The sequence below is a fragment of the Macaca mulatta genome, chromosome 19, assembly GCF_049350105.2.
Source record: "Macaca mulatta isolate MMU2019108-1 chromosome 19, T2T-MMU8v2.0, whole genome shotgun sequence".
Classification (NCBI taxonomy): Eukaryota; Metazoa; Chordata; class Mammalia; order Primates; family Cercopithecidae; genus Macaca; species Macaca mulatta.
Window position 1 is genome coordinate 3,833,678 of NC_133424.1, and position 26,254 is coordinate 3,859,931.

A 26,254-nucleotide genomic window follows, 5' to 3' on the forward strand; every position below is an offset into this window, starting at 1 on the left:
CAGACTAGTCTTCAACTCCTGGGCTCAAGCAATCCTCTTGCCTCAGCTTCACAGAGTGCTGGGATTACAGGTGTGAACCACTGTGTCCAGCCCCCACTATGTCCTAAATGGTCCTTCTTTCCCACCCTGCCCTCACACCCTACATCTACGCTATGCATTCTCCATTGTGCCCACATCCTTGATGATCCATTGAAATGTGAATCAGGGCTGGGCATGGTAGCTCACGCCTGTAATCCCAGCACTTTGAGGGGCTGAGGCAGAGGGGTTGCCTGCAGTCAGGGGTTCAAGAGCAGCGTGGTCAGGCCGGGTGCGGTGGCTCAAGCCTGTAATCCCAGCACTTTGGGAGGCCGAGACGGGCGGATCACGAGGTCAGGAGATCGAGACCATCCTGGTTAACACGGTGAAACCCCGTCTCTACTAAAAAAAAAAATATAAAAAACTAGCCGGCCGAGGTGGCGGACGCCTGTAGTCCCAGCTACTCGGGAGGTGGAGGCAGGAGAATGGCGTGAACCCGGGAGGCGGAGCTTGCAGTGAGCTGAAATCCGGCCACTGCACTCCAGCCTGGGTGACAGCGCGAGACTCCGTCTCAAAAAAAAAAAAAAAAAAGAGCAGCGTGGTCAACATGGTGAAACCCCGTTTCTACTAAAAATACAAAAATTAGCTGGGTGTGGTGGCGGGCACCTGTAATCCCAGCTACTTGGGAGGCTGAGACAGAACTGCTTGAACCTGGGAGGCGGAGATTGCAGTGAGCTGAGACTGTGCCATTGCACTCCAGCCTGGGCAAGAAGAGCAAAACTCTTTTTTTTTTTTTTTTTTTTTTTTTGAGACGGAGTCTCGTTCTGTCGCCCAGGCTGGAGTGCAGTGGCCGGATCTCAGCTCACTGCAAGCTCTGCCTCCCGGGTTCATGCCATTCTCCTGCCTCAGCCTCCCGAGTAGCTGGGACTACAGGCGCCCACCACCTCGCCCAGCTAGTTTTTTGTATTTTTTAGTAGAGACGGGGTTTCACCATGTTAGCCAGGATGGTCTCGATCTCCTGACCTCGTGATCCGCCCATCTCGGCCTCCCAAAGTGCTGGGATTACAGGCTTGAGCCACCGTGCCCGGCCAAGAAGAGCAAAACTCTATCCTCCCCCACCTCCAAAAAAAAAAAAAAGTGAATCAGATCCCATCCCTCCCTTGCTCAAGAACCTTCCATAGCTCCCTATTGCCCTCAAAATAAAATCCAAACTCCCTACTTCTGTCTATGTGATCTGACCTCCATCGCCTCCCTCTTCTCACCTCCTCCCACTCCTCCCCCTCTGCTCCAGCCACACAGGCCTCCTCCCTATTCCTCACAGAGTCTAGCCTCAAGACCTCTGAAGTGCACTGGTTGTTCCCTCTGTCTGAACCACGGCCAGCCTTTCTCTTCCATTCAGATCAAACATCACATCCTAGAGAGGCCAGGCTGGCTAGAGTAGCTCCCCTCCTCCTACCTGCTTAGCTTCTCTCATTCTTCAGAGGCCTCGTGGCTCTCTGAACACATACTATCTGTTCGCTTCCGTGTGGATGGTCTGCCCAGGCCCCAACATACTACTGGCTACACTGTATTTATTGGGAGAGTAAGTGGACAAGCCGATAGAGGGATAGAGGCTCACCAAGGTCACACAGCATGGTGGACGCGATGCCAGGTCCCCTGTGCTAACACAACCTGTAGGGGTCAGCTGAGATCTCAGAGATCGTACTACCCCCAGAGGCTGTGAGACCCAGTGCCACTGATGTGTAAGCCTGGGTTCAAACCCCACCTCCGCCGCTGCGTCACTGTGATCCTGTACGGTGGGATAATTATAGAAACTTCTTCATTGAGTCATCACACGATCAAATAGCTCGATAGATGAAAAGGCTCTGACCGTTATTATTGTGTGGGAATGTGCGGTGCCCAGCTGGGACAATTTGGGGTGTGGAAGCAGAGCTGGGGCTGGTACCCCAGACAACCCCCATTTTTAAACCCCTGGGGCTTTCTGGTCATTGCACCAACCCCATCACCCACACCACATGTAACCCCTCTGTACCAAGTTGGGGGCTCACCCTCCTAGGATCCCCATGGACTCTGTCTCCATCTCCACCTTCCCTCCTTCCCTGGAGAGCTCATTGCTGGGCCCCAAATTTGCCCAGCCTGGTCTCCCTGGAAGGCACAGCACAGATGGGGGTTGAACAAACCCCTGGCTGCACGGCCCAATCTGAATCTTCTTTTATAAGACAGGGTCTCACTCCGTCAACCAGGCTGGAGTGCAGTGGCTGGATTTCTGCTCATTGCAATCTCCACCTCCCAGGTTCAAGCGATTCTCGTGCCTCAGCCTCCCGAGCAGCTGGGACTACAGGCACCCGCCATCACACCCGGCTAGTTTTTTTGTATTTTTAGTAGAGACGGGGTTTCACTGTGTGAGCCAGGATGGGATGGTCTCGATCTCCTGACCTCGTGATCCACCCGCCTCAGCCTCCCAAAGTGCTGGGATTACAGGCATAAGCCACCGCGCCCGGCTTTGTTATTAAGACAAGGTCTCACTCCGTCGCCCAGGCTGGAGTGCAGTGGCATGATTACAGCTCCCTGCAAGGCTTAAGCAAAATCCTCCCACCTCAACCTCCCAAATAGCTGAGACCACAATCGTACACCACCACACCTGGCTCATGTTTTGAGATTTTGTAGAGATGGGGTCTTGCTGTATTACCAACCTCAATCTGAATCTTCCTCAACCAGCTTCTGGTTTGCAGTGAGACCTTTTAGGCCTTGAGGACTTCCGTTTGCTCACCTGGAAAAGGGGCATGGTACTGTCACCAATCCCAGAGTGGCCCTTGATGACAGCTTCTGCTGCCATTGCTTTTTTTTTTTTTTTTTTTTTGAGACAGGGTCTCATTCTGTCACCCAGACTGGAGTACAGTGGCGAGATCTCCACTTGCTGCAACCTCCACCCCCCAGTTTCAAGCCATGCTCCTGCCTCAGCCTCCCGAGTAGCTGGGATTACAGGTACATGCCACCATGCCTGGCTAATTTTTGTTTTTTTGTTTTGTTTTGTTTTTTGAGATGGAGTCTTGCTCTGTCACTCTGTTGCCCAGGCTGGAGGGCAGTGGCATGATCTCGGCTCACTGCAAGCTCCACCTCCTGGGTTCATGCCATTCTCCTGCCTCAGCCTCCCGAGTAGCTGTGACTACAGTTGCCTGCTACCACACCCGGCTAATTTTTTGTATTTTTAGTAGAGACGGCGTTTCACCGTGTTAGCCGGGATGGTCTCAATCTCCTGACCTCGTGATCCGCCCGCCTCGGCCTCCCAAAGTGCTGGAATTACAGGTGTGAGCCACCACGCCCAGCCTAATTTTCGTATTTTTAGTAGAGATGGGGTTTCACCATGTTGGCCAGGCTGGTGTTGAACTCTTGACCTCAAATGACCCACCTGCCTCGGCCTCCCAAAGTGCTGGGATTACAGGAGAGAGCCACCGCACCCGACCTGCCATTGCTATTATCACTGGGCTACCTGGTTGATATACACACCGTGGCCCTCTGAGTTAGGGGCTGAGAGCTTGCCCTGGGATGGGCACAGTGCCGCCTCCAGGCTTTGCCACTGGGGCTCCCTCTGCCTGGAGCATCTGCCCCTCCTCGACAGCCTCCTCCCCAAGATGGGCTCTTGCTGTCAAGCCCTTCTCAACTCAAATGTCACCCCCTCAGAGAGGCCTCCCCTCCTCTCCTGGGCCAAGCAGCCCCATCTCCGTCACCAGCCCTTGCTAGATTTTTCTTTCTACCACTTGGTGTTCTCTGAAATGGTCTTGGCCTATTTTCCAAACCTTCCCCATGAGTCTGTGGGCTCCGCGAGGGTCAAGAGGGATACCCAAGCCTGGCACACAGTAGGCACCCAATAAATACAGGAATGAAAGGTCTGCCGCTGCCCCAGGTGGGGTTTTAATTCCTTCCCCACCAATCCAGTTGCTGGGAGGTCAGGCTTTGGAGGCAGACAGGCCCAGAGACGCCTAGGGACCTGCCCAGGGTCACACAGCCACGTGCTCCAGCTGGGAGCTCTGTGGCTGCCCTTGAGGAGGGAGGGTGGCTGGGGCGAGTTCGAGGGTTGGGGGGGCGAGTTCCAGGGTTGGGCAGGCCTAGGGCAAGATTGCTCGCCCCCTCCTCCCGCACTGCTGCTGGGGAACCCACCATTAGCCACGCGGGCCTGGCCCAGCAGGGGAGAGGGGCAGTAGGGGAGCGTGGGGAACATGGGGAGCGTGCAGAGCGTAGGGACCGCCCCTCCCCGGGACCAGGATCTGAGACAGGGGTGTAGGAGGGAAGAGGAGGGAGAAGAGGAGAGAATGGAGGAGGAAGCGGAGGGACAAAGCGGGAGGCGGCAGAGGGGAGGGAAGGGAAGGAGAGGGAAGGAGAGGGGAGGGGAGGAGGTCCCCGGGTGGAGGGGACCCGGTGTAGGGGCAGGGAGGAAGGAGGGGAGAGGTGGGGGAAGGGGGCAGAGGGGGCGGAGGTGGAGGGAGAGGGAGAGGGAGAGGGAGAGGGAGAGGGAGGGGGCGGAGAAGGGCCGGGCTTTCAGGCCTGGCAGGCGCCCAGCAACTGGGGACGGGGTAAGGGGGGCCTAGGAGGGGGTGGGCCTGGGTGGGTGGGAGAGGTTTGCAAGGGGAGGTCAGCGGCGGGGGCGGGAGCGGGGATGGTAGGGAGGGAGGCGCCAATCAAGAGATCCAGGGAAGGTTAGGGAACCCAAGCTGGCGACTTTGAAGGACAGAGGGAGAAGCCCAGAGATCGCAGAAAGAGGGAGACAAGACCATCAGAGACCCCCGAGGCAGAGGGGGCCAGACGAGGGAGATTGTTGGATAATCTGTTTCAAACCTGAGTTCTATTTGCTGCATATTAGGGGTCTGTCCCTTTTCCCCAAGTCCCTAGGGATCCTATGTAGAAGCTGTTCTCGTTAAGCACCAGTTCTGTCCATTCTCCAGTACTAGCTCGGAAGTGGGTTTCATATTCGACTTAACAATTTAAATGAATGGAAATATTTTTTTAAAGGCAGTGGGGACTCGGAGAAGGAGGAGGACAAAGACAGACATTACCCAGGAGAGAAAGTCAGAGGGGAACCCTAGGCCCTCAGAGGGGAAACCACGCAGGGGTGGTTGCAGCTCCCTTCTCTAGTTTTTAATTTAATTTTAAATTGTATTTTATTTTTTAGAGATTGGGGTCTCACTGTGTTGCCCAGGCTGCTCTCAAACTCCTGGCCTCAAGTGATCCTTCCGCCTCAGCCTCTCCAAGTGCTGGGATTACAGCCATGAGCAATCTTGCCCGGCAGAGCTTTTTGTGTTTTGTTACTGCTTTGAGACAAGGTCTCACTCTGTCGCCCAGGCTGGGGTGTAGTGGCATGATCACGGCTCCCTGCAAGGCTCAAGCACTCCTCCCACCTCAGCCTCCCAAGTAGCTGAGACCCCAGTCTTCACTACCATGCCTGGCTCATATTTTGAGTTTTTGTAGAGATTGGGTCTTGCTATATTACCCAAGCTGGTCTCCAACGCCTGGCCTCAAGCAATCTTCCAGCCTCGGCCTCCCGAAGTGCTGGGATTATAGGCATGAACCATAGCACCTGGCGCCTTCTGCAGTTTTTTGTTTTGTTTTGTTTTTTGTTTTTTGAGATGGTCTGGAACTCCTGACCTCGTGATCCGCCCGTCTCAGCCTCCCAAAGTGCTGGGATTACAGGCTTGAGCCACCGCGCCACGCCTGGCCTCTGCAGTTTTTAATACCAGTCAAAACATCTAAGTGGGACCTGGGTCGTGGCTCGCACCTGTAATCCCAGCAGTTTGGGAGGCCAAGACAAGCACATCATTTGAGGTCAGGAGTTTGGGACCAGCCTGGCCAACATGGTGAAACCCCATCTCTACTAAAAATACAAAAAAATTCGCCAGGCATGGCAGTGGGGGCCTGTAATCCCAGTTACTCATGAGGCTGAAGCAGGAGAATTGCTTGAACCCAGGTGGCAGAGGTTGCAGTGAGGTGAGATCACGCCACTGCACTCCAGCCTGGGTGACAGAGCAAGACTGCGTCTCAAAAACAAATAACAAAACAACAATAACAACAAAAATATAAAAAGTAGCCCAGGCGTGGGGGTGCATCCCTGTAATCTCAGCTACTTGGGAGGCTGGGGCAAGAGAATGGCTTGAACCCAGGTTGCAGTGAGCCGAGATCATGCCACTGCACTCCAGCCTGGGCCCCAGAGACTCCATCTCACCAGAAACAAACAAACAAAAAACAAAAAAAGAAATAAAACACCTAAGTGGCACAGGGGCCTCCTCGTGACTTCCTGCCTCAGTTTCCCCTTCAGCCTGCCCCCCTGGTGTCCGTGGAGTATCTCACTAATCACACATCTGTGTGTGCCGCCCCTTTTCTGCTGAAACATCACCCATGGCTCCCTATGCCCCAGCTCCTGGCCTGTAGGGTGGGCAGGATCCTACAGGGCTGGCTCACATCCACCCATCTCACAGGCTTCTCTGCCCTTTTCTGTTTTGAGAAGGAGTCTGACTCTGTCACCCAGCTGGAGTGCGGTGGCATGATTTCTGCTCACTGCAGCCTCCGCCTCCGGGGTTCAAGCGATTCTCCTTCCTCAGCTTCCTAAGTAGCTGGGATTACAAGTGTGCGCCACCACGCCCAGCTAATTTTTGTCTTTTTAGTAGAGATGGGGTTTCACCATGTTGCCCAGGCTGGTCTCAAACTCCTGGCCCGACTTGGCCCTCCTGCCTCAGCCTCCCGAATTGCTGGGATTACAGGTGTGAGCCACCACGCCCAGCCTTCACTGCCATTTTCTCATTGTGTTCCCTAATCACTGCACACCTACTGTGTGCCAGGCATGATTCTAGGCCCCAGGATCTATAGTAGCAACCCAAACGGACAAACTCTCTTCACCAAACCCGTATTAGAGTCGAGAAAAGCAGCGGACAAGGGAATATTTGTTGGAACAAATTGTGCGGAGTGAGAAATGCTGTGAAGATAAAGAAGGCAGGGAAAGCGGCGCGGTGGCTCACACCTGTCATCCCAGCACTTTGGGAGGCCGAGGTGGGTGGATCACTCGAGGTCAGGAGTTTGAGACCAGCCTGGCCAACATGGCAAGACCTTGTTCCTACAAAAAAAACAAAAAAAATTAGCTGGCTGTGGTGGTGTGTACCTGTAGTCTTGGCTACTTAAGAGGCCAACATGGGAGGATCACCTGAGCCCAGGAGGTTGAGGCTGCAGTGAGCTATGATTGCACCACAGCCTGGACAACCAGGTGAGACTCTGTCTCAAAATAAAAATAAAGATCGCAGGAGAAAGTGATTGTGATGGGGATGACTGAACTAGGAACAGAGTGTTTCAGGCAGAGGGAAAGGCCCCACCTGGGACCATGTCTGAACACTTTCAGTTACAGAGAAGGTGCCAGGAAGGGTCAGACTGAGGCAGTGAACACGGGGTGGGGGCCGTGAGCCTCCAAGGTCAGCCCTGCCTCCACCAATCCTGCTGCACCCCAACTCTGCCTGGAATCAGCCATTCCTGTCTCTCAAGTCCTCCCTCCTCCCCCACCAGTCAGTGGGTCTAGAAACTTCTTTTTTTTTTTTTTTTTTTTTTGAGACGGAGTCTCGCTCTGCCGCCCAGGCTGGAGTGCAGTGGCCGGATCTCAGCTCACTGCAAGCTCCGCCTCCTGGGTTTTCACGATTCTCCTGCCTCAGCCTCCCGAGTAGCTGGGACCACAGGCGCTGCCACCTCGCCCGGCTAGTTTTTTGTATTTTTTAGTAGAGACGGGGTTTCACCGTGTTAGCCAGGATGGTCTCGATCTCCTGACCTCGTGATCCGCCCGTCTCGGCCTCCCAAAGTGCTGGGATTACAGGCGTGAGCCACCGCGCCCAGCCTGAAACTTCTTTCTATTAAACCAAATGGTTAAGATCCTGGCTGGGCGCAGTGGCTCACACCTGTAATCCCAGCACTTTGGGAGGCCGAGGCGGATGGATCACTTGAGGTCAGGAGTTCAAGACCAGCCTGGCCAACATGGTGAAACCCCATCTCTACTAAAAATACAAAATCGGCCAGGCGCGGTGGCTCAAGCCTGTAATCCCAGCACTTTGGGAGGCCGAGACGGGCGGATCACGATGTCAGGAGATCGAGACCATCCTGGCTAACCCGGTGAAACCCCGTCTCTACTAAAAAATACAAAAAACTAGCCAGGCGAGGTGGTGGGCACCTGTAGTCCCAGCTACTCGGGAGGCTGAGGCAGGAGAATGGCGTAAACCCGGGAGGCGGAGCTTGCAGTGAGCTGAGATCTGGCCACTGCACTCCAGCCTGGGTGACAGAGCGAGACTCCGTCTCAAAAAAAAACAAACAAAAAAACAAAATTAACCAGGCGCCGTGGCGCGTGCCTGTAATCCCAGCTACTCGGGAGGCTGAGGCAGGAGAATAGCTTGAACCCGGGAGGCAGAGGTTGCAGTCAGCCACGATTGCACCACTGCACTCCAGCCTAGGCAACAAGAGCGAAACTCCGTCTCAGAAAACAACCAACCAACCAGATGATTAAGATCCTGAATTTCCTGCATTTGAATCCAGATTCCCCGACTCTGTGACCACTTAGAGCCTCAGTTTCCTTACCTGTAAAAATAGCCCTTCAGAGGCATTTGCAAGAATCCTTTGAGAGATCCAAGTTTCACTGCATCACTCTAGCATTGCTGGAGGCAGGATGGATGTTCAGGACATCACCGCCGGTATTACTGTTATCTTTATGATTTCTTTGCCTTCCTAATTAGTCTGGTTGCTCCTGGGGGGGGTGGGGCAAAGAGGTCCCTGAGCAGACAGCAGGAGACTCAGCTACAGCCCTGACTTATTCCTGCCCTTGAGCAAATGTTCTGAGCTTCCGTGGGCCTCAGTTTTCCCATCTGCACAATGGGGAGAGAGCGGGATCATTTCTAGGTCCCTAATTCCACCAGCACTGCAGGTGCAGCTTTTATCTTCTCCCCCAAGACTGCCTGAAGGGCACACATAGGGACGGAGAAGGCTCAGCTGCAGACAATTCAGCCAGCACAGGCACCTGGCCAGCCTGACTGTGAATGTCTAATGCCTCTTAGCTTTAGCTCCTGTTCCCCCCGCTCCTTTTCCTCCCCGGCTGGGGATGGGGAAGGGGGGTTCCGTAAATCCTCCCACCCTCTGCCAGAGCCTGGCCCTTTGGGGTGTAGAGGTGGGGGGACTGGAGGATTTTAGACCCCGGAGTCCCCAGTCCCCATCCCTGTGGAGGGACGGGACAGGCCCTCCCCCGCCCCACACCTAGAGTCCTGCCACCTGGGCCTGCGGGATTCTCCTCCCTGCACTGAGAACCATTGTGTGGATGCGGGCAACTGAGGCCCAGCAGGCAGGGGACCTCCTCACCTGCTGGAAAGTCCCTCAGAATGGGGTAGGGGGGCTGGGAGAAGAGTGGGGTCGGAGAAGGCGAGAGCCTTGGAGAAGGGGCTTCCAGAGGAAACAGGGTGTTAGAGGGGGAGAGGTAACCAGAAAGGAGTATGGGCTCACCCCAGTCCTCTCTGCTCCCCTCTGGTCCTATGCAAGGAGCTGGGAGCATGCTGTGCCTCCTCCTCCCCCTCCTCTTCCCTTCCCTCCTTCCTGCTCCCCCTCCTCCTCCCTTCTCTCCCTCCTTCTCCCCCACCCTCCTATTCTTCTTCCCCTCCCTTCCTGCTTTCCCTCCTTCCTCCCTCCCCTCAGTTTTCTCCCCCACGCCCCTCCCTCTCCATCCTCTCCCTCCCCTTCCCTCCTCCCCTCCTCCTTTCCCTCTCCCCCTCCTCTCCCTACCCCCGCCTCCCCGCTGTTCTCTCCCCTCCCCTCCCCCTGCCCTCCCCCGTCCTCCGCCTCATTAGGCGCGGCCGCGGCGCGGGGCCCATTAGCGGATCAATTAGCCGAGGTCGCCCGCGGCGCAGTCGTTAAGCGCGGGGCGGCCGCGGCGAGAGGGGGCTCGAGCCCCCGCCTCCGCCCGCCCCGGCTTCCCGGCCCCGAGCACGCCCCCCAGGACGCCCCCTACCACCCGCCCCGCAGCGGGTCCCGGGACCCTCCCCAAACCCTGCGGGGCCCTGGGAGACCCCCAGATCGCAGGCCAGGCTGTGGCTGAGTAGGCAGGACCCCTTCTTCCGAGAAGACCCCTTGTGGGGTGTCGGGCTTGTGACCCCCCTCCCGAGGCACCCTTCTGCTGCCAGCAACATCCATATCAGTAATACTACTGTTATTATTATTATTACTAGCTGACACTCGAGCCCTTGCAGAAGTTCTAATTCTCAGAACAATTTTCCAGAAATTGAGATCAGAGCGTGATTTCACTTGCCCCAAATCACCCCTAAGGGTCGGAGATGGGGAACCCCCCAATAAATGTACTGGCATTCCTGCAGTTCTTTCTGTGTGTAGATTTCACACAGAAAAATGCAACCCACACTCCCCGTTCCCTGTTCGCCCCCGCCTTGTCTTTCTCTATCGACACACCCGCTGACACGCCGTATATTTTACTTGTTTATCTGCTCACCCCAGCCAGGAGGGCGGGGCTTTCTGTCTTGTTCCCTGATGTGTCTCTGGGACGCAGGGTAGAGTCTCTATAAATGAATGAATGGGCCGGGCTGCGGTGTCTCTCGCCTGTAATCCCAGCACTTTGGGAGGCCGAGGCGGGCAGATCACCTGAGGTCAGGAGTTCGAGATCAGCCTGGCCAATATGGTGAAACCCCATCTCTACTAAAAATACAAAAAATTAGCAGGGTGTGGTGGTGGGTGCCTGTAATCCCACCTACTTGAGAGGCTGAGGCAGGAGAATCGCTTGAACCCGGGAGACAGAGGTTGCAGTGGGCAGAGATCATGCCAGTGCACTCCAGCCTGGGCGACAGAGCGAGACTTTGTCTCAAAAAACAACAGCAAAAATTAACCGAGCATGGTGGCATCCATCTGTAGTCCCAGCTACTTGGGTGGCTGAGGCAGGAGAACCCCTTGAACCCAGGAGGTGGGGGTTGAAGTGAGCCGAGATCGTGCCACTGCACTCCAGCCTGGGCAACAGAGCGACAGTCTGTCTCAAAAAAAAAAAAAAAAGAATGAATGCACCAGCCTCTGCTGTGAGCACTTTCCAGGGATTAAAATGGGGTCTTCCTAACAAGGATCTGTTCTGTAATTATACCCATTTTACAGATAGGGAAACTACGCCCCAGCGTGTTGAAGGCACTTGCCTGAATCAACCAGCTGTGAGAGGAAGAGCCAGGATTTAAACCCAGGCCGGACACTCCATGCGGAGGACCATCCTAGGACATCTGTGCCACATCTGTGACAGCTGCTGATGCCTTTCACACTCACAGTTTTTTTGTTTTTGTTTTTGTTTTTTTTTGAGACGAAGTTTTGCTCTTGTTGCCCAGGCTGGAGTTCAAGGGCACGATCTTGGCTCACTTCAACCCCCACCTCCCGGGTTCAAGGGATTCTCCTTCCTCAGCCTCCCAAGTAGCTGGGATTACAGGCACACACCACCACGCCCGGCTAATTTTGTATTTTTAGTAGAGACAGGGTTTCCCCATGTTGGTCAGGCTGGTCTCGAACTCCCAACCTCAGGTGATCCGCCCACCTCGTTCTCCCAAAGTGCTGGGATTACAGGCGTGAGCCACCGCACCGGGCCTGTTTTTGTTTTTTAATCAGGACAGTGTCTCGTTCACTAGCCAGGCTGGAGTTCAGTGGCACGATCATGGCTCCTTGCAGCCTCAAACTCCTGAGCTCAAGCAATCCTCCCGCCTCAGCCTTCGGAGTGGCTGGGACTACAGGCGCACACCACCACACCTGGCTACGTTTTTGTATTTTTAGTAGAGATAGGGTTTCACCATGTTGTCCAGGCTGGTCTCGAACTCCTCACCTTAAATGATCCTCCCACTTTGGCCTCCCAAAGTGCTCGGATTACAGGCATGAGCCACCGCACCCGGCCTTATTTTTATTTTTTGTAGAGATGAAGTCTTCGTATGTTGCCCAGGCTGGTCTTGAACTCCTGGGTTGAAGCGCTTCTCCAATGTCAGCCTCCCAAAGTGTTGGGATTACAGGTGTGTGCCAGTGTGTCTGGCTGGTCTCAGGGTCTTTGTATGGGAACTGGGGCAGGGATGTTGAGAAACCCCATCCTGCTTTTGGTGGGTGAGAGTCAGAGGAGGCCTTCAGAAAAGTGACTCCTAGGCAGTCTCGGAGAATTAGAATGCCTGGGGAGGGGGCCGGGCGCGGTGGCTCAAGCCTGTAATCCGAGCACTTTGGGAGGCCGAGATGGGCGGATCACAAGGTCAGGAGATCGAGACCATCCTGGCTAACTAGGTGAAACCCCGTCTCTACTAAGAAATACAAAAAAAAATAGCCGGGCGAGGTGGCAGCGCCTGTAGTTCCAGCTACTCGGGAGGCTGAGGCCGGAGAATGGCGTGAACCCGGGAGGCGGAGCTTGCAGTGAGCTGAGATCCGGCCACTGCACTCCAGCCTGGGCTACAGAGCGAGACTCCGTCTCAAAAAAAAAAAAAAAAAAGAGGCCGGGCGCGGTGGCTCAAGCCTGTAATCCCAGCACTTTGGGAGGCCGAGATGGGCGGATCACGAGGTCAGGAGATAGAGACCATCCTGGCTAACACGGTGAAACCCCGTCTCTACTAAGAAATACAAAAAAAAATAGCCGGGCGAGGTGGCAGCGCCTGTAGTTCCAGCTACTCGGGAGGCTGAGGCCGGAGAATGGCGTGAACCCGGGAGGCGGAGCTTGCAGTGAGCTGAGATCCGGCCACTGCACTCCAGCCTGGGCGACAGAGTGAGACTGCAGACTCCGTCTCAAAAAAAAAAAAGAATGCCTGGGGAGGGGAAATAAGACAACCCTGTTCCAGGCAGAGGGAACAGCATGTGAAAAGGCCTCAAGGCAAGGGATAGCAAAGATGTTCCACCTTGGCTGCAGCCTGTTGAGTAGGAATGAAAGATGGGTAGGGTCTCCTGGGCCGAGGTGAAGAATTTAGGATTTGTTCAAGGGCAGTGAGAGCCAGAGATAATCTTTTCTTTCTTTTTTGAGACAGAATCTCACTCTGTCAACCACGCTGGAGTGCAGTGGCATGATCATAGTTCACTATAGCCTTGACCTCCAGGGCTCAAGCAATCCTCCCCACTCAGCCTCCCAGGTAGCTGGGACCACAGGTGCACACCACTATGCCCGGCTAATTCTTGTATTTTTGCAGATAGGGTCTCACTGTGTTGCTCAGACCAGTCTTGAACTCCCAGCCTCAAGTGATTCTCTCACCTTGGCCTCCCAAAGTGCTGGGATTACAAGTGTGAGCCACCAGGAGCAGCCTGTCTTTTTTTTTTTTTTTTTTTTTGAGACGGAGTCTCGCTCTGTCGCCCAGGCTGGAGTGCAGTGGCCGGATCTCGGCTCACTGCAAGCTCCGCCTCCCAGGTTCACGCCATTCTCCTGCCTCAGCCTCCCGAGTAGCTGGGACTACAGGCGCCCGCCACTGCGCCCGGCTAGTTTTTTGTATTTTTTAGTAGAGACGGGGTTTCACGGTGTTCGCAGGATGGTCTCGATCTCCTGACCTCGTGATCCGCCCGTCTCAGCCTCCCAAAGTGCTGGGATTACAGGCTTGAGCCACCGCGCCCGGCCCAGCCTTTTTTCACGGCTGTGTAGTATTCCACTGTGTGACCATGTCACAACCTACCTATTTGATTGGGGGCAATTATGACAAATCACAGCAGCTCTGAACACTCTTGTTCAGGTTTTTTTTTTTTTTTTTGAGACAGAGTCTCACTGTCACCCAGGTTGGAGCGCAGTGGCGCAATCTCAGCTCACTACAACCTCCGCCTCAGTGGGTTCAAGCGATTCTCCTGCCTGAGCCTCCTGAGTAGCTGGGACTACAGGGCTGCCATCACACCTGACTACTTTTTGTATTTTTAGTAGAGATGGGGTTTCACCATGTTGGCCAGGCTGGTCTGGAACTCCTGGCCTCAAGTGATCCGCCTGCCTCGGCCTCCCAAAGTGTTGGAATGACAGGCGTGAGCCACCGCACCTGCTAGGAACTCTTGATGTTCTAGGAGGGTGTCTCACATTGGAAGGAACCCCATCCTCCCCCGGGGGCAGCCACGACACAGAGGCAGGGACACAGCACTGAACCTTCTCACATCTTTATTTGAAAGGCACAGCTAAGCCCACCCTTGATACAGCATTTTCCACTTCTCTCTGTAGAGATCAAACGACTGAACACAAGATAAGCTGACTATATACAGACACAGGTGTGGGTGTTGCTTTTTTTTTTAAAAACATTTTTGTCTTTTTTTTTTTAATATCCCCTTTCTTAAAAGACAAGCTAGTATACTGGAAAAAGAAAAAAATAATAATAAAATAAAAACCAAGACAACTTTAGTACCCTCATCTTTATTTGGGAAGGGGAGGGGGAATCCTGGGTCGCCCACCCTCACCCTGCTCCTCCCAGCACAGCTAAGCTCGTCCCTCGTGCCCCCTCTTTTGTGGGCAATGGGAGAGGACCAGGTGGGCGTGGAGGCGTCTGGAACTAGCAGAGGTGGTGAGTGGGGCAGGAAGTGGAGGTGGGAGCAGACCTGGGACCCCGGGTCGGGGGAGACTCGGGGTGCCCAGGATGGGAAAGGGGCAGCTAGCATTGCGTGCATGCAGTACCAGGGTGAGAGCGCAGTGGCGTGTGCCCCGAGGGGCCCGGGCAGACTGTCAGTTACACGTGTTCAAAACGGGGGAATGGCCAGGGGTTCTGGGCTTCTCGAGGTCTTGCTCCCTTGGGACCTGGTCTCCCATCTGACCCTCCAGGCCTCAGCTTGCCTCACATGTCAGGGCAGGTATCCACCTATCCAGGCTGCAGGGGAGGAGGAGGGAGGCCGGGACTGGGGTAGGAAGAAAGCTAGAGGTGGCCTGCAAGTCGGACTGGGGCCTCCGCAGGCAGCCGCCATAAATACTATGGGAGTTTAGCCAATCCCGAGCTCCACTGTGTCTTGTGCTAAACATTCTTTCTCTCCGTGCCTCTGTCTCCCCTCTGTCCCCCCTCCCACCCTCCCCGTCCCGGCCCCCTGCTAATCCGACTTCTCGCCGTCATCCTCCTGGTGGGTGTCACCGTCGTGCCCGTTCTTGTCTTCCTTGGAGAGGTGGGCCTGGGAACCCAGCGCGGACAGCGAGAGCAGGCCGGTGCCTGCACTGACCGCCGGCAGCGAAGGCGGCTGCAGCCCCACAGGCAGTGGGGTCAAGGGCAGGGCCAGGGCCTGCAGCTGGGACAGCTGGTGGGCTTGGAGCTGCTGCTGCAGGACGGGGGAGGGGAACGTTAGCTGCCTAGGGCCCACCTGTCCCCCGCCCACCCGCCCAGGTCCCCATACGTACTCGGATGATAGAGTTCAACTCAGGAGCGGTGACCTGCTTGGCCCTCTCGATGGCTCCCAAGACCTGCTGCTGGTGCTGGAAGGGGATGAGGAGAGAGGAGAGGCAGTGATTCCTCCTGATCCTGACTGAGAGAGGAGGCGGTGGCTACCCTGGGGCCAGGAGGAGCCCCGCTACCAAGGGGGCCATCATGTCTGCTCCTCCCAGTGGTTTTCAACCCCATCAGAAAGCGCCTTCCCTCTCTCCAACTGCTTCCTTTCACCAAGCTCGTCTCTTCATCTGGCCAATGGAGATAAATGGAAAAGTGCAGAAAACGATTAAAAGGGTTTTGTGCCAAGTAGTTAGAAAACGGCCTTTGAGTGAGTCTGGGAGAAACCCCGGATCCTGACCTATCCTATGTCCGCAGCCATGTACAAAGACATGAAAGACGTGAATATTTGTGCAGTACACAACCTGCCCAACTGTACAGGGATGTCCTGATCCTAGGAGCTCCAAGACTGTGCCCTGAGTCCGGCCAAATTGAGCCCTTCTCCTACCATGGCTGGAGAGGGCCCAATGAATTCTGGCAGAGCCAGCTGGGGAATGGGCCTAGGTTCAGGGCAGTTCCTCCCCCAGCTCTCCCCAAACACCTGACTCTGTGGCCAGCAGATGCTAGAATCTATCAATCTCCCTTTTTGCTTTGGCCACCAGGAAGCCTCCGTTCTGAAGAGTTCCAATTGCCCTTTTCTCTAGGGCTTTCATTGGGTCCTTCTAGACTTGTCCCTGGGCAAAGCAGGGCACCCAAAGGATCCTGAGATACAGCGATTAAAGAGGAAATTACAAATTTTTGACAGTAAACTTGGCAGGGACAGGAGATGGGCCTTACATGGCCCTGGGGAGGGGCAGCCTTGCATCCTGAGCCTCAGAACCCAAGAAAGGAGAAGAGAAGCTGGGCATCAGGTTCCTCTGGGTGTGTGTGCATGTGGTAGTGTGTGCTCAGGATCACATGTGCTTACTGTGTAGCTGCACATTCCTGCGTGTGTGGCCCTGTGCTGTCTGCACACGCCGTGTATCCGTGTGTGTCTGCGTCTGTGTGTGTATCTCCCGTATGTTGATGTGCTCATACCTATCTATGTGGCTGTGTCCATGGGGGACCGCCCTGTGCTACCCCATCCCCGCAACACACCCTCTAGTCTTTGGTTCTGTGCCACCCGCAGCGCCTGAAGGATGTTCTCAAGAGGGTGAAAGGAGGAAGAGAGATGAGAAAAAAACATTCCTGGTGCAGTTTTGGCCCATCCGACATTTCTACCTATGACATGACTCACTCCAGCTGGGAATTCCAGAGCAGGGTGAGGCCCGGCCCCCACACCCCTGTACCCCTGGAGTGTCTCTGGCCCAGGGATTCTTCTGCATAGGCCAGCTCTGGTGTCCAGAGCCGGGGAGGTCCAGAGAGGGGAGGCATGTGCCCTGGGGCACCCAGCACGCCCCCCAAGATGGTTGCAGCGGACAGGGGCTGGGCAAGGGGAGGGCCCCCTGGCACCCCCTCCCTGAGGCCCTGGCTCTTACCTCTTGGGAGAGGTAGGGCAGGACCTGGGCACAAATCCCGTTCAGCCTTTTGACAATCTCCGCCTGGAACACACAGATGAAGTCAGCGTCAGTCCTGGATGGGTGGCAGGTGCAGGCCAGCCCCAGGAGGCCCGCACGGGGCCCAGCCCAGCCCTGCCACTTGCGGCTTCTCTCTAAGAGGGGCTAGGTCTGGCCAGGGTGGGATGAGCAAACCCGTGTTCGGGCCCAAGGGCAGCCAGTCAGTGGCAAAGGTGGGGCTGGAGACCGGCTGTCGCCTGCAGCTTAGAGTGCAGTAAATGCAGGATGAGGCCAGACTGCACATTCCTCGGCTACATTCCTCAGGGCTGGGCCACTCAGGCCCCTGGCAGATAGTGAGCGCTCGTGGGAATGTAGGGAGGGCTGGGGGCCACAGGTTGTGGGGAAGGTCTCCGCCTCTCCCGCCACCCCCAGAAAACACTTCAAGGGAGGCCTGAGAAAGAGGCGGTGGGGAGGAGAGTGGGAGCTTGGGAAGGGCTTAGGAGGTAACAGGATAACAGGGCTGGCTGGGTGCCCAGCCAAAGGCCGGCTGCTACCTGCCTGGGGGTGCCCACGGGGGTGCTGGAGGCGGGGGGCAGAGGGGGAGGAGGGGGAAAGGAGAAGGAGGAGGAGAAGGAGATGGGCGTACCTGTTTGTGCATCTCGATGTTCAAACCGTAGGACATCTCATAGTACTGTATGGGGGAGAGAGAGAGGGAGCGGGAGATGAGGGCAGGGAAGGATGGGGGGGCATGGAGACAAAGAGATAAGGGAGTGGTAGAGACAGACAAAGGGGGGAGACAGCTGAGGGCAGGAAAGAAACGAGGCAGGTGGGAGGGAAAGAGCAGGAGGGAGAGACGCCCACACCCAGCGTCCCAGCCAGCCCGGGAGAGGGGCAAGGGGCCTGCTGGGGCTGCGGATGGAGACTGGAAGCACTTTAGGTCCCTAGCCCTGGCCTGGCTCCTCCCCCACTCCGTGTGCACCGCGAGAACACGCATTCCAGGGCTCCTAATCTTGTATCTTTCTATGATCTGTCTGCGGGTGGGCCCAGACTCCAGAGAAGTTTGCCTGCCTGGGTATAAACAGTGAGGGATAAACAAAGCCTGCTGGCTCTGGGGCCAGCAGCTACCCCTGCCCCAAGCCCCAGATCTCACCCTGCCCCTCCCCTGCTCTAAACCCTCCCATGGCTCCCCATCACCCCTGGGGGAGAAAACCAAGTTCATTCCCTGGCCTTCACATAGCTTCTCCGTCTCTGTCTGGTGAACTCCTACTCATCCTGCAAGACCCCAGCTGTGTGCCCCACTTCTCCATATAGTCTTCCTCAGGCAGGTCCTAGGTACCTCTATCTGCCCCCAGCCCTATCCTTCTGGCTGGGAGGGTTAGGGTCTGGCTCTGCCTCCCCCACAGTCTGGGAGATTTGGGTTCTGGGCTGAGACCCCAGCATCGCGGCTTGAGGGCCAGGCCAAGCGGGGGTAAGGGAGGGGATTTTTGATGCAGAAATTGCCACCTGGTGGTTACTAAACTGAGCAAGTGATTCTGGCAGCAGCAATGCAGTGTCACACCTCAGCCCCCCAAAATAAGCAGGGCTCAGACTCCCTCCCACAGGCTTCCTCTTTTGAGCTCGGGCCCAAAGGGGTTAAGCGTGTGGACGCTGGGACCTTGGCGGTGGGGAGGGACCCGGCTGCTCCCCCACGTCAGTTCCTGGCTGTTGGCTTTCACAGCCGGTGAGCCTCCTCCTCCTCCCTCCTCCGCTGCCAAGGACAGCCGGGGGACCTGGCAGGGCCGGTCTGCAACCCGGCGGTTTGGCACCTAGGCCACTGCCTCGGCCAGCTGCCAGGCTAGCGAGGCAGGCTCAGCCCAGCAGGGGCCGGCTGAGTGCAGAACAGGCCCCGAGTCCTCGCGCTTCCCAGGGGAGGTGGCCGGGGTTTAGGGAGCAGCTGCCCGTGGTGGATGGGATGTGGGGGGCCTGTCCCCCACCCCCAACACTGGACCTAGGGGCGGAGTTACTTTACCATCACATAGTGACGCTGCATCTCCGACTTCTCACTGGCCAACTTGTCACATTCGAGCTTGAGGCTGAGGAGGCACAGGGGAGACGGGGTGGTTGGTGGCAGCTGGATAAGAGCCCCCCACCCTCCATGATCCAGGGGAGGAAACTGAGGCTCCAAGGCCCCAAGACCCCTGTAAGGGAAAGATCAGCCAATTCTCAGAGGGTCATTTTTTTTTTTTTTTAAATTGAGACGGGGGTCTCCCCATGTTGCCCAGGCTGGTCTCAAAAACTCCTGGGCTCAAGCAATCCTCCTGCCTCGACCTCCCAAACCTCTTGGGATTACAGATGTGAGCCACCCACCGTGCCTGGTCAATGAAACCATAAACTTTGATAGGGGCTGAGGACGTTGAATTGAGGGGCAGGGAAGCTGGTAACAGTTGAGCTCTCTGTGATGCTGGGGGGAGGGGAGAGCATCAGGGCCCCCGACTGTAAGAAGGGGTGATGAAACCACCTTTGCAGATCTGGTCGGGCGAAAATATCCCACATTATAGGAACAACTGAAGTTAGAGGACGCACAGCAATGCTGGCTCAGAGAGTTTCACGAGCCTTTACCTCTCACGATCCTGATGAGGCCCGCAATGTCACTGTCATGCTCCTTTTATAGATGACACAGTGGACAGCCAGAGAGGGTGAGGAGCTGCCTCAAGGTCACACAGCCAAGCAACAGCCCAAGCTCTCAACCACAGGGGAAAATTTTCCAGACCCAAATAGAACGTACAAAGAGGCTGAGAGCGTCTGGGGCTGCGAGGCGGCTCCTAGCTTGACTTCCCACGGGGACCCTAGCTTCATGGGGGGCCTGGGCTTCCCGGGCAGACCCCTCAGCTCCCTCTTAGTCCTTCCTAACAGCCTTTTATCTTTAGCTGAGACAAAACACAACATTTCTCCCACTCCACCTGGCCAGTCCAGGTGGCTGACACCAGAGCTTCTTGTAGGCCCTCCCCGGAAGGAGGAGCTGTGGGACGTTTCTCAAAGCCCCCATGAGGGCGTCGTGGCCGGAGGGAAGTGAGCAGGCAGGAGGGCCTCCCAGTCCAGGAAAAGAACTGGTGATGGTGGTGGGGGAGGTGTCCTTTAACCTATTTAAATCCAATCCAGCACAGGCGCCCTGCGGACCTGGCTGTGGCTTACCTGTTTCTACCATCCCTGCCCCCTCTCGGACTGGATTCAAAGCTCAGCCCTGCGTCTTCCCTGCTGTGTGACTCTAGGCAAACTCCACTACCTCTCTGGGCTTCACTTCCTCCTCTGTGAGGTAACACTAACCTCGCAGGGTGTGGTAGAGAAGAGTCAATGAATTCAGACAAGGCAAGTTCTACAACAGTACCTGGCATACAGTAAGCATCCTATAAATGCACGTGGATCTTAGGATACCCCAGGAGCCTGGCATTTTGCTCCACCAGAGACAAGTGTGCCGGGTTGAGGATGCTTTGGCCGCCACCAACTTTTCTCTAGGTTTCTTTTAAAACGTGCATTTGTTGCTACCATTAAAAAAAAAAAAAAAAAAAAAAAGAATTGGGGCAGGGTGCAGTGGCTCACGCCTATAATCCTAACACTTTGGGAGGCCGAGGCGGGTGGTTCACTTGAGGTCAGGAGTTCGAGACCAGCCTGGCCAACATAAAGAAAGCCCATCTCCACTGCAAATACAAAAATTAGCCAGGTGTGGTGGTGCACGCCTGTAATCCCAGCTACTTGGGAGGCTGAAACAGGAGATACGCTTGAACCCAGGAGGTGGAAGTTGCAGTGTGCCGAGATCACGCCACTGCACTCCAGCCTGGTGACAGAGCAAGACTCCGTCTCAAAACAAAACAACAACAAAAACAGTTTCACTTCAAACCCTGGATTTCTGGCCTTTCTTGAAAAATAGGGTGATCCGGCCACCCAGTGGCTGTTATACCTCGAACATCCGGTGCGTGCCTTGTATGGCAGGGACCCTCGTTGGGTAGCAGGAAGCGCAGGCCCAGCGGATGGAGACCCCAAAGCTCAGAGAGGGCTTCCGGCTTAGCAGAGGTCACACAGCACTGTGACCGCCATCTGATCCCTTCCCTGTGGAATCAGGTCAGCCCCAGGGCTCACCAGGCAGTCTCTAACCCTTCACATCGAGGGACCCGAACAAAAGCTCTGGGGCCTGCGTGGAAAGCCAACTCTAGCGCCTTCGACCGTCAGTGTCTCAGTTTGCCCATCTTGAGAATGGGTACGACAGTCGGACAACAAGAAAGATGAAGCTTGAGAAGGCATGTATGGTCTTTAGCACACAGGGAGCACCCAAAAAAGTTGGATATTTGCAATAGCAACAACAAAATTGAGATTCCCCTTTCTACTTGGAGGGAATCCAGGATCCTTCCAGGAACATTTCTGGGGTGGGCACACTTCAGTTTGGAGAGGGCCCCAAGGCCAAACGGGGGTTTGAGCGTAGCCTGACTTCCTCCAGATTCCCAGGCCCGGCGTGCCCCTCCAGAGTAGGGCAGGTGAAAATCTGTATCCTTAAACCTTAAACCAGGAGAGAGACCTGGTGCAAACCTCAGCCTTGCCACTTCCTCAACGCTACGGACATCCCCGAGGAAATAACCTCTCTGGGCTTAAGTTTCTTCTTCTTTATTTTTTTTTGTTTTTTTTCGGACACCGAGTCTCTCTCTGTTACCCAGGCTGGAGTGTGGTGGTTCGATCTCTGCTCACTGCAACCTCCGCCTCCCGGGTTCAAGCAAGTTTCCTGCCTCAGCCACCCAAGTAGCTGGGATTACAGGCGTCTGCCACCACACCCGGCTAATTTTGTATTTTTAGTAGAGACGGGGTTTCGCCATGTTGGCCAGGCTGGTCTCGAACTCCTGACCTCAAGTGATCCACCCGCCTCAGCCTCCCAAAGTGCTGGGGTTACAGGCGTGAGCCACCGGTGGCACCCGGCCTGGGATTAAATTTCTTTAAGTGTAAAAGGACTAAATAGTTCCTTCCCCTTAGATACCACAGCATGGCAAGCTCTTCAGAAACGCCAGGAGATTTCTGAAAGAAGCACCTGGGAGAATCTGACTGATGCTGGGAACCCTTTCTCCAAAACTGGGCAAAGAGAGATGACCAGGCTGCAAAATGTTTGTTTTGGGGGTTGGGGGGACGGCGAGTCTGTGCCCTAACTCCAATTGTCTTTTATCCAAGGGGGGACTTGGGGGGATTGGGTAGGAGGGAGGGGCTCTGAAGCCACACAGCTGGGTCTTTGGGCAAATTATTTAACTTATTTTGTGCCTCAGTTTTGTCCTCCACAGAATGCAGCTGTTTAAAAAAAATGAATTCCCTATTTGTCAAGTATTAGGTCAGAGTCTAGCATACATTATTTTCCCAATCTCCCCTCCAGGCCTCAGCCTTGCCATCTGCGCAGAAAAAATGGGGTGGGGGGCTCACCTTCTCGGGACGCAGGGACCCTCGGCCCCCCAGCTCACCTGTGATACTGAGCTTGCAGTAGCTGAAATTCGTCTTTGATGCGGTCGCAGGAGTCCGAGGTGGTGAATTTGAGTTGCTGGGGTAGGTGCGAAGAGCCCTGTGGGGAAGGGGCGGCCCGGGTCAGGCCCTGGCTTGGGCTGGACCCCCCTCGAGGGCCAGCCGGGAGGGAGCGGCCGCGCAGCTGCGGCGCCCCCCCTCCTGCCCCACTTCCTGGGCCCGTGTTTACGGCCCCTGGCGCGGCCCCCACCCGCGCTTCCTGCCCCCCGCCTCTCCCGGGGGAAGCCGAGGGGGTGGGTGCGCCCGGAGCCGCCCCGACCCCCGCCACCTCCAAGCAGTGGGGGTGCGTTTTAAGGCCTGCCCTAGATGGGGGGCAGGGTGCGCCCTCTACCGCCCCTCCAAAGCGCCGGGAGGGAGTGCACATCCGAGGGGGGTGGATACGCACCCTAGGGAGCCCCCTCCCCAAGTTGGGGGGCAGCGAGTCCTCCCAGCAAAGCCCTCTTGGGGGAGGGGTCTCTCGGCGCCCGAAATCTTCCCGGGGGGCCCACCCCAGATTCCCAGCGCCCTTCCTCGGGGACGCGCTCTTCCGGGAGGGGTGCGCCTCGGATCGCCCCCCCACCACAGGCCCCCAAAGGATCCCCGCGCTAGAGGTGCCTGGCGGGGCTCCCGGAGCGCCCCAGGCCCGAGGCCAAGGCCGTCCGAGGCCCTGCCTGTCCCGGCGAGGGGGGGGGCGCCAAGCCGGGAGCTGGGACGGGGGGGCTCGGGGCCCGGAAGCTGGGGTGGATCGGGAACTGGGGGGTGTCCGGGGGCCGGCGGCAGGAGGGGGGTCGCGCCGGGCTTGGAGCTGGAGAGGGAAGACAGGGCCGGGGAGTTGGGGGGGGTGCCGGGCCGGAGGCACCGGGCCTGGGGGTGGGGGGCGCGGGGCCGGGAGCCGGGGGTGGGGAGCGCAGGGCCGGGATCCGGGGTGGGGGCGCCTGCCGGACGGACCCCGCTTACCGAATGCCTGCTTTGTGGAAACATCATGTCAGTCGCGGCAGGGGGCGCGGGCTGCGCCCCGGCTGTGCGCCCCGGCTCGGGCTGCTGGGGGCGCCGGGCGGCCGCGCCTTTGTCCCGGCGCCGATCGGCAGCTCCCGGGGCCGCCGCCGCCTCCCGCGCCCGGCCTCGCCCGCTTCCTGCGCCCCCTCCCCGCGCGCCCGGCCCCGGCGCGCCCCGGGCCCCGCTTCCTGCGCGCCCGGCGCCCCTCCCCGCCCCTCCCCGCCGCCCGCCTCCCCGCTCCCCGGCCCCACCGCTATTGTCTAATGGCGGCGACGCCGGCAGTGGCCGCGGCTCGGCTGATGCTGAGGCTCCGGCTCCACCTGCCGCCGCCGCCCGTGCCCCGTGCGCGCCGCCGAGGGGGGGGAGGCGCGCGCCCGGGGAGGCCTGCGGATCCCCACCCCGGCCCGCCTCCCCAGGGCCCGCCCGCCGCGGTGACCTTGGGCCCGGCCCGCCCCCGCCCCGGGCCGCGGCCCCCGCCACCCCCCCCAACCCGGCAGCAGGCCGGGCCTCGGTTTCCCCATCTGTCAAAGAAAAGGGACCCGGCTGCCCGCGTCGAAGCCGCCAGCCCTGCCGTGGCACGACCTGGACGCGTGCCACGGACGTGCTCTGTGACCTTGGCTCTGGCTGGGCGGTGGTTCTCGCTGAGCCTCAGTTTCCTTTTCTGCAGAAAGGCAGCGGTAATGCCGCCTTTCTCAGGGAAGCCATTCTTGCGACACATTTATAGAACGCCTACTGTGTGCCAGGGCCTGCTGCTCCAGGGCCCTGTGGTGGGGGCGGGGGTGGGGGGTCCCTGCTCTGGTGGTGGTGCCTGGAGACAGACAGAGACAAATTAACAAGCTGAATTCCCAGCAGGTCAGATGGTGGGGACCGTTCTGCAGAAAAACCAGCCGGGAGGATGGCAGGGTAGGAAGATGCAAAGTTAAACAGGTGGCAGGGAGGATCAGAGAGAGCTTCCTCCGCCCCTAAAACGACCCAAAGAAGGAGAGAGAACAGGGGGATGGGGTACAGAGGTACTCAGAGGCAGGACCAGCAGGTGTAAAGGCCCTGGGGCAGGACTGTGCCTGGCATCAGGGTGCCAGGGCGGAGGTCAGGAAGGCCGGAGGGAGGCAGGGCCTGGGGCTTCATGCATTTGCCCGGGCCCCCCCCCCTCCTCAGCAGGGCTTGTGCTTGGGTTAATATTTAGTGTTGCATTTTGAGATTCCTAATCATTTTTGAACAAGGGGCCTTTCAGTTTTCTTTTGCACTGGGCCCTGCTAACTCTGTAGCTGGTGAAGCAGGCCAGTCCAGCAAGGACTTGTGGGCCATGGGGAGGACTTGGGTTTTTGGGTGAGTGAAGTGGGAGCCCTGGAAGGCTGTGGGAGGAGGAGGGATGGGACCTGGTGGTTTGTTTTTTGTTTGCTTTTGAGACGGAGTTTCACTCTTGTTGCCCAGGCTGGAATGCAATGGCACGATCCCAGCTCGCTACATCCTCTGCCTCCCGTGTTCAAGTGATTCTCCTGCCTCAGCCTCCCGAGTAGCTGGGATTACAGGCACGTGCTACCACGCCCGGCTAATTTTGTATTTTTAGTAGAGACGAGAGTTCTCCATGTCGGTCAGGCTGGTCTTGAACTCCCGACCTCAGGTGATCCACCTGCCTCGGCCTCCCAAAGTGCTGGGATTACAGGCGTGAGCCACCTTGCCCAGCTGTTTGTTTTTGAGATGGAGTCTCACTCTGTTGCCCAGGCTGGAATGCAGTGACGTGATCTTGCCTCACTGCAACCTCCGCCTCCCGGGTTCAAGCGATTCTCCTGCCTCAACCTCTCGTGTAGCTGGGATTACAGGTGCGTACCACCATGCCTGGCTAATTTTTGTATGTTTAGTAGAGATGGGTTTCACTATATTGGCCAGGCTGATCTTGAAATCCTGACGTTGGGTGATCCTCCCGCCTCTACCTCCCAGAGTGCAGGGATTACAGGTGTGAGCCACCGCACCTGGCTTTAGACTTGTGCTTTTGCTCTGAGTGAGGTGGGAATCCTGGAGAGCCGTGGGAAGAGGAGGAATGGGACCTGGTGGCGGTTATGAAAGTATCCCTCTTTCTGCCATTCAGAGAACAGGCCCCAAAGAGGCCATTGAAATAAGGCTGTTCCGCCGGGCGCGGTGGCTCACGCCTGTAATCCCAGCACTTTGGGAGGCCGAGGCGGGCGGATCACAAGGTCAGGAGATCGAGACCACGGTGAAACCCCGTCTCTACTAAAAATACAAAAAATTAGCCAGGCGCGGTTGTGGGCGCCTGTAGTCCCAGCTACTCAGGAGGCTGAGGCAGGAGAATGGCGTGAACCCGGGAGGCGGAGCTTGCAATGAGCCGAGATCGCGCCACTGCACTCCAGCCTGGGCGACAGAGCGAGACTCCGTCTCAAAAAAAAAAAAAAAAAAAAAAGAAATAAGGCTGTTCCTTTAAGGTCCTCCTTTGGCAGGTGCTGAGCACACAGTCTTTTCATCATCGTCATCCACTAAGCAGCCTGCTCCCTTGGATGAATGCAACTGATTTGGGCCTTGGGTGTTCCCATCTGTAAAATGGACCCGGAACCCCAGCCTCCTTACCTTGGCAAGTAAGGGTGAGAGCCCTCAGTGTTCAAGATTAATAATCTTTAAAGCAGTGTTTTAATATTTTTATTAATTTTTTTTTTTTTTGAGACAGCGTCTCACTTTGTGGCCCAGGCTGGAGTCCAGTGGCTCCACCTGGACTCATTACAAGCTCCGCCTCCTGGGTTCACGCCATTCTCCTGCCTCAGCCTCCTGAGCAGCTGGAACTACAGGCATGAGCCACCACTCCTGGCCTAAAAAATTTTTTTAGACACAGTCTTCTGTTGCACA

General features: G+C 56.8%; 1 protein-coding gene across 5 annotated transcripts; it reads right to left on the reverse strand.

Moving 5' to 3' along the window:
- Positions 1-14,114: 14,114 nt before the first annotated feature.
- TLE5 (TLE family member 5, transcriptional modulator) lies at positions 14,115-24,316 on the reverse strand. 5 transcript variants are annotated; one of them, XM_077979176.1, is made up of 7 exons: positions 23,892-24,316; positions 22,369-22,466; positions 18,912-18,975; positions 17,550-17,594; positions 16,886-16,948; positions 15,344-15,418; positions 14,115-15,264 (listed from the first exon to the last, which is right to left on the reverse strand). In XM_077979176.1, the coding sequence occupies exons 1-7, from the start codon at positions 24,117-24,119 to the stop codon at positions 15,043-15,045; spliced, it is 795 nt and encodes a 264-aa protein (XP_077835302.1). In that variant the 5' UTR covers positions 24,120-24,316; the 3' UTR covers positions 14,115-15,042. The 5 variants fall into 5 exon arrangements, with proteins under 5 accessions (XP_077835302.1, XP_077835303.1, XP_028695490.1 ...); XM_077979177.1 differs by lacking the exon at positions 23,892-24,316 and adding an exon at positions 23,363-23,705 and having other exon boundaries at positions 15,344-15,409; XM_028839657.2 differs by lacking the exon at positions 23,892-24,316 and adding an exon at positions 23,363-23,705 and having other exon boundaries at positions 14,115-15,261.
- Positions 24,317-26,254: the final 1,938 nt, after the last annotated feature.